The 13,283-nt window shown below is 47.6% G+C and overlaps 1 protein-coding gene across 1 annotated transcript; it reads left to right on the top strand.

The window, feature by feature from the left end:
- Positions 1-206: 206 nt before the first annotated feature.
- On the top strand, positions 207-5,391 carry S100A11 (S100 calcium binding protein A11). Its single transcript, XM_055312666.1, has 3 exons — positions 207-335; positions 4,020-4,172; positions 5,064-5,391. The coding sequence occupies exons 1-3, from the start codon at positions 333-335 to the stop codon at positions 5,217-5,219; spliced, it is 312 nt and encodes a 103-aa protein (XP_055168641.1). The 5' UTR covers positions 207-332; the 3' UTR covers positions 5,220-5,391.
- Positions 5,392-13,283: the final 7,892 nt, after the last annotated feature.

Raw genomic sequence — 13,283 nt, 5'->3', positions numbered from 1 at the left:
CACCACGCCTCGCCCGCCAGGCAAAACGTTTAACGCAGAAAAGTCCTTCCCACCGCCAAGGCCTCCAGAACGGAAACAGCGAGTCCCGGGAAGCGGGCGGCGGCGGGGGGGGGGGGAGGGGGATCCGCGCCCGGAAGGGGGAGGAGGGGCGGCGGGCCGGGGCGGGCCGGGGCGGAGGGGACCCGAGCGCCTGAGTCGGGCCGCCCTGCCCCGCCCCGCCCCGCCCCGGGGTGGCCGCCCGGAGCCCACGCCCGCCGCGCCCAGCGCCCAGCTCCCAGCTCCCCCGCCGCCGCCGCCGCCGCCGGACCGCTTCGTGCCCGTCCCGCGAACACATGGTGAGCCCGACCTGTTTCTGATCTTCGAAGCTCTCCACCACGCTTGATGCACCATTGCTGTGTGGACGTGGCAAGAAACAGGGCAGGGAAAATAAATCGGCGGGGAGAGCGGGAACTGGGGCCAGAGGCCGGAGAAGGAAGCAGCCGCACGTTACGTCTGTGGAGCGGCCGGGGGGAGGGGCGGCCTCTTGGCGGGTCTTTGGCTCCCGGGCGGAGTTGATAGAGTGCTGGGCGGGGGGGCTCCGCGCGGTTCCCCCCCCGGAAGGGGCGACGGCTGGGTCCCGGGGCGGCAGGCCCCTGACCCGCGCGGCCCGGGCCCGGGAGCCTGGAGACGAGTTAACGGAGGGTGGGGGCTCCGCGCGGTTCCCCCCCGGAAGGGGCGAGGGCGGGGTCCCGCGGGCGGCAGGCCCCTGACCCGCGGCCCGGGCCCTGGGAGCCTGGAGACGAGTTAACGGAGGGTGGGGGCTCCGCGCGGTCCCCCCCCCGGGAAGGGGCGAGGGCGGGGTCCCGGGGCGGCAGGCCCCTGACCGCGGCCGGGCCCTGGGAGCCTGGAGACGAGTTAACGGAGGGTGGGGGCTCCGCGCGGTTCCCCCCCGGGAAGGGGCGAGGGCGGCGTCCCGCGGGGCGGCAGGCCCCTGACCCGAGGCCTGGGCCTGGGAGCCTGGAGACGAGTTAACGGAGGGTGGGGGCTCCGCGCGGTCCCCCCCCGGGAAGGGGCGAGGGCGGCGTCCCGCGGGGCGGCAGGCCCCTGACCCGAGGCCCTGGGAGCCTGGAGACGAGTTAACGGAGGGTGGGGGCTCCGCGCGGGTCCCCCCCCCGGGAAGGGGCGAGGGCGGCGGTCCCGCGGGGCGGCAGGCCCCTGACCCGAGGCCTGGGCCCTGGGAGCCTGGAGACGAGTTAACGGAGGGTGGGGGCTCCGCGCGGTTCCCCCCCCCGGAAGGGGCGAGGGCGGGGTCCCGGGGCGGCAGGCCCCTGACCCGAGGCCTGGGCCCGGGGAGCCTGGAGACGAGTTAACGGAGGGGGCCGGGGCGCCCGGCGGTGCCAGGGCAGGAAACGGCGCTGGTCGGGACCCAGCGGTGCAAGCCCGGAGGTAGCGGGTCCCGGAGCGGCCGCGCCCGCCTGCGTACCGCAGCGGGAGGAGCTGGGCGCGCCCCCTCGGCGCCCCGGAACCCGCAGTCTCCAGGCCCTCACGCCCGCGCCTGCTCGCGTCCTCAGTCCCTGCCCACCGACTGAGTTCACCCTCTAACTCTTCCACCAAGCCCCACCTGCAGAATCCCCCTCCTCCCCGCCTCCTTGGGGAAGGCGGTCAGCACGCTTCCGCCCGCGGGCCACGGGTCCTTTCTCTCGCCCACGAGCTGTACGTTTTTCAGTGGTTGAAAGAAAATCAGAGGAGGATTAACACCTGGTGACACGTGAACCCATATGAAAATCAAACTTCATTGACAAAGTCCTATTAGCACAGGGCCACGCCCGTTCACTCATGAGTTGTGTGAGTTGTGTGTGTGCGGTTGCTGCCCCGGTGCAGAAGAGTGACAGACGCGACACGGACCACAGTGGCCTAAATACTTATTGTCTGACCCTTTACACAACACACTGCCAGCCCCTGCTCCAGCCTGTCAACCTTTATCCCTGCCTACTCCTTCCCTCCTCCCTTTCCACGCAAAAAGGGAGTAACACCTTGGAAAGGCCGACCCAGCATGGTCGAGAACCATCTCCCAAGCCCCCTCCAGCTCTACAAATTTTGCAGTTCCATTGCAGTAATTTGGTAATTGTGTTTCTTTCTTTTGCTTTGGAAAATTACCCCTGAGGAGAAGTACAGAGGTTTTAATTTTTCCCATGTGTGGCTAATAGCAACAGTTTGCAGGAAGAAAAAAAAAATAGTCTAAATTATAGTCCTGAAGTTAAGGAGGGGAAAAAAATAAATAAAGCAGAAGCTACTTTGAAACTAGAAAAGCAAAACAATCTGAATTCCACAAGGAAAAGATGCAGAGGCGCAGGCCTAGAGAAAGGTCTTGCCCTCCCAAATGACCTTCTTCCTGTCAACTGACATTAGTAAGACAGTGAAATTTTAGTCCTGATAAGGAAGGCTGTTGAGCAAACACATCAGTTTCTAGGCTACGGTATTCTGTTTAATTCTCAAACCCTGGACCTACAAACATTTTTCTTTCCTTAAGAAAAAGTTCTCTTTGAGAAAATAAAAAAGAAAAAGTTCCAACAACATGACTGTTGGGAAAGAATCCACTTCCGGAAGAGTTCATTAGAACCACCCCGGAAGGGGCTTTACAGATATTGCCACATGCTATGGGCAGTGGGCAGCTCTATGAGATGCTAAAGCAGATGAAAAGGTCACAGGGAGGAAGGAAGGAGCCGAAAGCTGAGCAGCTAAGGGCTCAGATCAATCTGTAGCACATTAACTATGGGGATTGGAAGCCTCCAGGAAGCCCTAGCAAAGACCAAATTAATGACTAAATCCTAAATTGTGAATGGCACCATCCAAAGTTCATCGTTAACATTTGAAGGTAAAGCCTCAGGGGAAGGGCCTGACAGACACCTGTCCCCAAAGCCTGCAGTTGCCAGCCCCAATCAGCAGAGGAACTGGGTGGGGGCAGGAATGACCTGGAGGTTTGCAAAACAGAACTCCCCTGAAGAATCTTGTTATAAGGAAAGCAGAGCACAACACAGAATCCTCCAGATGCAACCACCACTGAGGTTTAGCTCTAGATGTCAGGGTTGCTGTGAGTGGCAACCTGAGAACTCCCTTCCTGAGATCCACCTTTGTGGTTTGAAGTGACCAGAGAAGTTCCTCCAGCCATTCCTGTAAGAATTTGTGGCATCTGGAAGTAGAAGGAACAAAGAGCAAGGACTGCACAAAGGGACCTGAAGGCTGAGATTCTAGCTAGGGGTGACTCTGTCAGTTCCCTTCTCATGTCTCCATTTCCTCACGTGTAAAATTAATGGTTATTGACCTTCGATGTGAAAGCTGCTATTGAACATCCAAAGAACTCTCAGATCTTCCATCCCACATAGAATAATAATAAATGAATAGATAGTTCATTTAATTTTCTTCAAGAAAATGCAGGAGGCCCAGGAATTTAGTATTGCTTTATTTTCATGTATTTATTGGGAGGGGGGTGCTGCAGAGGGAGAGAGAGAATCTTAAGCAGGCTCCATGCTCAGCACAGGGTTTGACATCATGACCTGACCCGAAATCAAGAGCTGGATGCTTAACCAACTGAGCCACCGAGGCACCCTTCAGTGTTTCTGTGAAAAGCTGCCATTTCATTCATCCCTGTAGCCTCTGTATCTTCTTAGAAAACAGGAAATTATTTCATCTCTAGACAGTGCTTCATGTGCTTATGGATCTGTGGATGTATAGTTATATGTTTACTCAGAAATTCTAGAAGCATAAGTGAAACCTGCCACACTCACTCTCTAGGCACTCTACTGCTTTTAGACACACCCACATGCTCTATGTTTCACCTAGAATAAAACTGTGAGCCAACAGGGGAGGGATGCTCACAGAATATGACTTTCTGGGTTTGTCCTGGGCCCCTCTGCCCCCTAATAAATGACCTGCTCTTTCAGGAAACTGCTTTGCCCCCAAAATGAAGGTGTGAGATTCTCTTGAGTGTTCTCTGGCATCTATCCGTTGTTTGAGCCCTGACTTTTTTTTTTTGTCTGAAGGCAAAAATGACCAGCCCTACGGAGACTGAGCGGTGCATCGAGTCTCTGATTGCTGTTTTCCAGAAGTTTGCTGGAAAGGAGGGTAACAACTGCACACTCTCCAAGACAGAGTTCCTAACCTTCATGAATACAGAACTGGCTGCCTTCACAAAGGTATTGCTCCTAGCCCCCGGCCCCCGAACTACCCAGAGCTCCAAATGACACCATTAGAAGTAAAGGCCCAGCAGCTGAGCCCCACGCTCCTGCCTCCTTTTTGTTCACTCCAAGCCAGGGGCCTGCATAGCCAAGGCTGAACCCCCCTAAGCTTCTGAGTGAGCTCTGACCACTAAAGGACGTTTTCTTCTTTTCTTTGAATAAGGTGTACTTCAAAGATCAAAGTTATCAAACTACATGACACAGGGCATGGTGATTTGTTTCTTTCATTTGGGGAAGAAGCATATGGAATGGTAAATGATATAATAGGATAGTTTGCAAATTTCATTCCTCCATCCCAAAGCCTCTAGGGAAGTGCTGTCTCATGGAACTTCCTGTGATGATGGAAATAATGTTCTGTATATCTGCACTATCAACAGCACAGGTGCCACTTAAGGACTGACCTTCTAAATTCCTGATTTAAACAGCCATCTACAACTCATGGCTGTGAGTGCATGTATGTGGTGGGAGCTGAGTGGAGGATGAGGCAGATCGGGACCAGCATACTCTTTCCGCCTCAGATCACTCCACTTCTGTACAGTTTGTACATTGCAGCGACATGCAATACTTGAAAAAGTGTTCCATTGCTTTTATAAAATTGAACAACCCCTAACTGTCACAGAGGAACCCTGGACTGGGAGCCAGAAAACTTGGGTTCCAGTCACAGGTCCTCCCCTCAGGCAAGTCACTTCACCTCTTAGAGTCCACCTCTGTGTCTGGGACGTGGGAATGTACCGCATACTCTTGTGAGACTAAAATGTAGCAACATAATGGAAAGTATCTTAGAAAGTGCAGTAGAAATTATCTGTATTATTAATAGCATCATTATTACGGATATTGTTATCTTTGCAGAACCAGAAGGACCCTGGTGTCCTTGACCGCATGATGAAGAAACTGGACCTCAACTCTGATGGGCAGCTGGATTTCCAAGAATTTCTTAATCTTATTGGTGGCATGGCCATAGCTTGCCATGACTCCTTTACAAGGTCTCCCCATTTCCGGAAGTAAATCGGAGGGGTTCCTGGGCCTGGCCTCCAGACCACCTCTTTCCTTCAAAACAGCTTCCCAATCATCACATCCTTCTCACATCCTACACAGACCTGAGCCCACAGTGTCCACCACCCTGTGCAGGCCAGTCCTGCTGGTAGTGAATAAAGCAATAGCATTTTTTTAAAGCACACACTAGAGTCAGTACATTTGTGCCAGGGAGGAAGAAACGTGGGAGGAATGGAATTTGCATGATGGAAGCAGTTTCCAGAGCTGCACAATAAATAGTGAAAATACACATTGGCTATATATGTAATCATGACTCATGATCCCAACAGATCATTTCAGATTACTCAGACTGATGGAGAGATGTCACTTGTCATAACTCACTCGGTAAATATCTATTCACCGCTGCTATGGGCACTGTCATAGGCTCTGATGATACACTCCTCAAGACAGACCAGGTCCCGCATTCACTGAGCTGATTTGTAGTGGGGGAAAGACAGTGAATGAGTAAGCAAACAAGACTACTAGAGTGTGATAAATCCTATGGAGGAAAGATTAAGAGGTGGTGTGTTACAGGTTAATGGGGGCTGGGTGGTAGGCATGCTGAGATCTCATGTGTGCTGACATCTGGAGGATGAGTGGAGCAAACATCAGCAAAGCTGGAGGAGGGAGTTTCAGGAGAAGGAAGAGCAAGGGCAAAGGTCCTGAGGTAAGAAGGAGCTGGATGTTGGAGGAATGGAAAGGAGGCTGCTGTGGTCAAGGTCTTTGTGTTTGGCTGTGGGTTTCCTTATTTACATCTGGCTTGGGCAAGGGTCAACATTAGTCTTAATCTTCTAAGCCTTCAGGTAAAGCAGCAGGGAAAGAGCAGGGACTGGAAGGCTGACCCAGGGTTGAAGACAGTAGACAAAGAGAAGCGTGTTCTAGGGCACATCCCTAAGCAGCACAGGTGAAAATGATTGTTTCCAGAGGCCCTCTGATTCCTTATCCATCTGCATGAGTTTTAACTTCTTAGTAAAAATCTCTAGATCACAGTTTCTCCCTTTATAAAGTAATAGAATGAATCAGACCATTTCTGGGACCATTTTGTTTGTTTGTTTGTTTGTCTCTGACATTCCAGAATGAAGACCAGTGCCTCAGGCTGGCAAGACCCTAAGTGTTCCAAGTAGAATTGTAATGACTTTTTGGATAAGTTCCTTTATTCATTAGCTGTGCAGAATCTATAGTCAGTGAAAGTCTACATATTATTCCCTTGGCAGGTACACCCTGTATACAAATAAATAATAAAAAATAATTAAGCATTATTATTCCAAGGCACACTGAGCCAGGGAAGAGATGGAAAAACATCAGGCACCCTAAGGTTATTGGCCCATTTGCTATTCTACCAAGAAATGCTTGGTTTTAAGACATCAGGCTCAGGGAACTAGGAAATCTTTACCTGCTTGGCTCCCTCAAACTTTGAAAGAAGTAAGACCCAATCTGTATCAAGTTTTTAATTCAAGATTCCCGTCAGGAACTCTCTGAAGTGCCTCCTATTTGCAAAGTGAGTGATGGGGAGGGAAGACATCAGGAAGAAGGCGTTGTTTTGGAGAGGAGGAGATAAGCTCATGAGGGCTGTTGTATTTAAAGTGCCATTAGAAAAATAAAGTGCCATCAGTAGGTCCAATTGGCAATGTGCAAGGGGCATCTGCATTTGAAGAGAAAATCTAGTGTAAGAAACAGAGGAGGGCTTGGGGGTGTGCCCTCAGTTGGAGAGAGTGGCTAGCAAGAGGAAGAAGACAGTAAAGGAGAACCAAGGAGAGAGAGCCTAAGAGGTCAGGGAAGAGGAACAGGGCTGAGAGGGATGAGATCATGGTTAGGGACCACACTGGACAATCAGGGTCCTTCAAAGCTGCTCCTCCTCCAGGCCACACACAAAGCCTGCCTCCTGTACCTCAAGTGTGAGGATCTCTCCCACTCCTGTCTTCATTTATGAGTAGAGGTCAATGACCACACATACCTCTCTCCTCAATCCACTTCTGGCTCCTGAGCACCAACGCTGCCTCCTAAATTTCTCTACATAAAATAATACAGGTACCTTTCATGTACTCAAGTATTGAACAAAGATTTACTTATGATGTATAAGACCCTGTTCTATGTATCTGACAGAGGGGAATAAATAAGGCAGAGAAGATTCTTGAACTCAAGAAACTCCTTCTCTGGTTCATCATACCCCAAACTGAATTCACTGTCCTCCCAAGCCCCAGCTGGCCCCTCTTCCACTGCCCCTGTCTCAGGAAATGGCATCTCCGTCCACCTAGCTGCCCTGCCCAGAAGTGACATAGAAGTCACTCCTCACATCCACCCAAACCCTCAAGTTCATCTCATTCTCCCCCAAGATATCCCTCAAACCCACCCCCAGCCTTCCCCTGACCCAAGCACCACTGTGTCTGGATACTGCTGCAGCTTCCTCAGTGACCCCGCTCCTCTGGCCCTGCTCCTCTCCAGAACTTCCTCCTTCACGAAGCCTCTGTCCTGCTTGTTCTCCAGCTTCAAGACTTTCAGTGGACTCCCCAGGGCTTTTGAACATGTAAGCCCAGGCACAACACACCCCCACTTTGCTCGCTGCGCATTGGACTTCACGGGCTCTGCCCTCATACGTGTGAGCCTTCTACATTACAGCCATAGTGACCTTTACATCCCTTAAGAGAGGTTCTCTCATCTCCTAGCCTGAGTTATCTGCCCAAAACTCTGTCCCACTCTCACCACACCCATTCTTAGGCACATTCCCACTTACCCTTACCTTCTCAGCCTACATGGTTTTTCTTCCAGGAAGCCTCACAAAACTCCTAAGTGGGGACAAAGCATCGCTCCCATGAATGATCATGCTCCATGCTTTCCCTTTCATGGCACTCACACTAATTGGTCTCTACACTGTGCATTTTCCTTGGGTAACCTTCTCTAGACTCATGGCTTTGATCTATATGTTCATGACTTACATTTCTACATGCCCAGCCCAAATCTCTCTTTAGAATTCTCAAGTCATCTGTTGAGCTCAATATCATCTCTACCTGGCCATCTCACAGCTTGTAGCAGGTGACAGGAAATGCCATGTAAATTGTTGTAAGCAAAGCAGGAATTTATTGACTCATGTAACTAAACAGCCAAGGGACAGCTTTAGCTTCAGCTGTAGGAGATAGTGTCTTTCTCTAAATTCCGAGGCTGTTTTCTACCCCTGGGCTATTTCCTGTGACCACCATTCCCTCTAAAGAAATCACTGACTGATGACCATAAAGCCACAAATGTTCAAGGCTAATGGATAACCCATGAGTGAAATCATGTGTTCAACTAAGAGCATGTTTTGTGGTTGTTCCCCAACCTTTTTATATCAGTTGTACTTGTTCTTTGTAAACTCAAATTTAATTAAATAGTCTATAAACTGATAAAGTATGGGTACAGATAGTTGTCTTTATGAAAGCCAAACTGAATTCTTTTCAAAGACTTGATTAGGAAAATTCACTGAAGATCACTGTAGTTAATGTAGGTGTATCTGAGACAACCATCAACAAATGAGGGGGAAAACTGGTAAAAATTTAGAAGCATCTTTCACTCAGGCTGTACCACAATTCTCTTTAAATTCCCCACTAAAGGGGATCCCTGGGTGGCTCAGTGGTTTGGCGCCTGTCTTCGGCCTGGGGAGTGGTCTTGGAGTCCTGGGATCAAGTCCCACGTCAGGCTCCCTGCATGGAGCCTGCTTCTTCCTCTGCCTGTGTCTCTGTGTCTCTCTGTCTCTCATGAATAAATTAAAAAAAAAAATCTTTAAAATAAAAAATAAAATAAATAAATTCCCCACTAAAAAACCACTTAGGGGCACCTGGGTTGCTCAGTCAGGTAAGCATCTGACTCTTGGTTCCAGCTCAGGTCATGATCTCTTGGTCGCGGAATAAAGCCCCATGTAGGGCTCCACCCTCAGACATTCTGCTTGTGGATTCTCTCCCTCTACCACTCTCCCAACTCACGCTTGCAACATATGGTCATGCAAGTTTTCTCTCTCTCTAAAATAAATAAACTTTAAAAAAAAAACTAAAAATCATTATGAATGTGATTTACACAAAAAGGTACCATAGCAAAATATTGGTAAACATTCATGTTTAAGTAAATATTTGAAATATTATTACTTTTATAAATATTCATTTGAACTGATTTCTTTTAATAAAAAGGCCAATTACTGGTCCCTCCCCTTCCAAAAAGACAGCCTCTACAATTTTGCAATAAACTCTCTTACTCTTCTGTCTCCAGTTTGACCTCTTCCATTCCTTTCTCCACCCTGTGACCAAAGGGGTTTTAAAGGCAGACTTGATGGTGTCACTCCTGTGGTTAAATGGCATTGGTTCCTCTCAACATGCAGAATAGAAACAAGATTCATCTTTGGACACTCAATAGTCCTCATGGTCCAGTCTCTGCAGCCCTCCAATCTCATTTTCTGCTTTCACCATGACTGCTTTTCTCTAGCCTTGCCAAACAATCCTGAACTGACAACCAGCTATTGTGCCTCTGTGCCCTTCATAATCTCTTCTCACTGCCCTGGAAGCCCATTTCCCCCTTTCCACCTCTTTCTGCTCGTCCTCTAGAGCAGCACAAGTGTCATCTCCCTCAGGAAGCCTTCCCTACACCCACCTGCACCCGAGACAGTTTTTAACATTCTTATTCTATGCTCCCAAAGCACTCTGTTCTACCTCTCTCATAGCACTTATCACTCTGTACTGCAGTTGTGCTTTTACTTGTCTGTTTTCCCTGACTTGACTTTGAACTCAAGAACAGGGACCTTGTTAAATGCACCTTCACATCACTAATACTTAACATGGTGCCCAACATATATGGTAGCCCCACCCATCCACGGTTTCGGCTACCTGTGGTCAACTAGAAGCAGATGATCCTCCTCTGACATTATCATCAGAAGATAAATAGCAGCACAACCCTAGGTCATAGTGCCTACCACCTCACTTCATCTCACCATGAAGGCATTTTGCCATCTCACATCATCACAAGAAGTGTGAGTACGGCACAATAAGATATTTTGAGAGAAAAAAAAAAAAAGATATTTTGAGAGATCACATTCACATAACTTTTATTACAGTATATTGTTATAATTGTTCTCTTATTGTTTTTAATATCTTACTATGCCTAATTTATAAATTGCTTTATCAAAGATATGTATGTTAGGAAAAAAAACATAGCATATGTAGAGTTTGGTACTATCCATGGTTTCAGCATCCACTGGGGGTCTTAGAACATATCCCCCACAGTTAAGGGGGGACTACTATAGTAGATGTGAAAAAATAGATAATGCTGTAAAATCATATATAGGGCACTGTATCAGTCAGGGTCCCCACAGAAAACACATGCACATGTAAAGGGTCACAGAAGAAAGTTTAATGAAGAAAAATTTATAGAGGTGTGGGCAGGGATAAGACAAACAACAAGCAAAGCACCAGGAACTAGCAAAATTATGAAGCTGTTTATACCATTAGGCCTGACTGGACAAGGCAAGGGAACAGTTACGGAAGCCAGAAAGAGCCACAGGCAAGAGAAAGGGGTCCCTCACAGATGTTGTGGCCTTCGGTATAGAAATGTAGCCACTGTTGGGCCACAGGAGGCAGAAGGGAGCCAAGGGAATTAATACCAATTTCTCTCTCCTCCCATCTTCTGATCTTGTGCCAGTGCCTCTCACAGGGAAACCCAGCTGGAAGGCTGAGTAGGGCAGAGAAGCATAGAAAGTGAATCTGGAGGGACAGGGAGAGTGCTGGCACATTGTAGAATGGTGACATCAGTATTTCCTACCATGTAGTGACTTCTGCCACAGAAAAAGGCAGAGGATAAAGTGCAAGTGCTAATGCAGATAGATTCTTTTTTAATAAATATTCTTAATTTATTAAGATATTTTTTTCCTTTTTACTGTGGTTAAATATACATAACATGAAATTTAACATTTTAACTATTTTTTTAAAGATTTTATTTATTTTTGAGAGATTTACTTATTTTTTCACACCTGTGCATGTTGGGGGAGGGGCAGAGAGAGTCTTCAAGCAGACTTCACCCTGAACACAGAGCTCAGTCTCACAACCCATGAGATCATGACCTGAGCTGAAACCAAGAGTCAGAGGCTTACCCAACTGAGCCACCCAGGCATCCCCATTTTAACCATTTTAAGTACACAATTCAGAAACATTAAGTACATACATTCATATAACAATACCATGGTGCAACTACCATCCATCCACAGAACTTTTTCATCTTCTTCGACTAAGACTCTGCACATATTAAATAATATCTCCTCATTCTCCCCTTCTCCCATTCCTGGCAACCAACATTCTACTTTCCATCTCTGTGAATCTGATTACTGCAAGTACCTCACCTAAGCAAATCATATAATATTTGTCCTCTAAGTGATATTGACCATAATTTCTTTTTTAAAAAAATATTTTTTTTATTTATTCATGAGAGACACAGAGAAAGTGGCAGAGACATAGGGAGAGAGAGAAGCAGACTCCCTGCAGGAAGCCCTGTGGAACTCAATCCAAGGACCCCAGGATCACGATCTAAACCAAGGGCAGATGCTCAACCACTGAGCCACCCAAGCACCCCTGTTGAGCATATTTTCATCTAATTTTTGGCCATTTACATGTCTTCATTGGAAAAATCTATTTGAGTCCTTTGCCTATTTTTTTCTAGCTTTATTGAGGTATAATTAATATTGAAAAACTATATATAGTTTATGTACATAATTTGGTGACTTTGCTCAGTTTTTTGTTATTGAGTTGTAGGAGTTCTTTATGTACTGTGAATAATAATCCCTTAGCAAATGCATGATTTGCAAAACCTTCTCACAATCTGTGAGTTGCCTTTTTACTCCATTGATAATGTATTTTGATGCACAAAAGTTTTTAATTTTGATAATGCCCAATTTATTTATTTTTTTCTTTTACTGCCTGTGATTCTGCTGTCATATCCAGGAAATCATTGCCAATTCCAATGTTGATTTTTTTTTTAATTAAAAAAAAAAAAAAGAAGCCAAAAGTCATCCCTTTGATGAAGATTTGGGCCATGATGCTAGCTAGGACTTCTGTCAAGAATGAAGATGGAGGGGACACCTGGGTGGCTCAGTGGTTGGGCATCTGCCTTTGGCTCAGGATGTGATCCCGGGGTTCCTGAATCGAGTCCCACATCTGGCTCCTGCAAAGAGCCTACTTCTCCCTCTGCCTCTGTCTCTGCCTCTCTCTCTCTGTGTGTGTCTCTCATGAATAAATAAATAAATCTTAAAAAAAAAAAAAAAAGAATGAAGCTGGAGGGGCTCCTGGGTGGCTCAGTCGGTTAATCATCTGACTCTTGATTTCAGTTCAGGTCATGATCTCATGGTTGTGGAATTAAGCCCCAAGTCAGGCTCTGTGCTCAGCATGGAGTCTGCTTGTTTCTCTCCCTCTGCTCCCCTTCTCCCCATTCTCATTCCCTCTATCTCTATCTCTAAAACAAATAAATAAAAATCTCTAAAAAAAAAAAAAAAGAACGAAGATGGAGGAGATACAGCAAGCCCCTTTCCTACTGAAAACGATGTTAGATAAAAAGGAAACCCTTCACACTAAAAAGTTTAAATACTTGAGCAATCAAAAGACAGAAAGAGAAATATCTGGATGCCAAAAACAAGAAGGTAACCAAAGCTGTAACAGCACACCAGAGTTGAGGCCATGCAACCCAGGGCTGCAACCGAGAACAGGAACTGAGTCTTTAGCTAAAAGAGACAACTACCAAAGAGTTGTTCCATCCCTGACAGAGACTGAAAACTCAGCTTACCATCCTAGACAACACTCAGAATGAGCCCCAGGATCTCTCATCAGAGAGAAATCAGAACACCACACCTACACTTTCTGAAGTCATGGTGCTCAAACCCAAACTGCTCCCCAGTACCAAATCCCCAGGCTAAGAAACTAAAAAGTGCTCCAGAGCAGTAAGCACCATAAAACCCTACACAAATGCAAACTAGGGATCCCTGGGTGGCTCAGCAGTTTAGCACCTGCCTTCAGCCCAGGGCGTGATCCTGGAGTCCGG

This window comes from Nyctereutes procyonoides, unplaced genomic scaffold (assembly GCF_905146905.1).
Source record: "Nyctereutes procyonoides isolate TBG_1078 unplaced genomic scaffold, NYPRO_anot_genome, whole genome shotgun sequence".
Classification (NCBI taxonomy): domain Eukaryota; kingdom Metazoa; phylum Chordata; class Mammalia; order Carnivora; family Canidae; genus Nyctereutes; species Nyctereutes procyonoides.
This window is presented reverse-complemented; position numbering and strand designations above follow the sequence as displayed.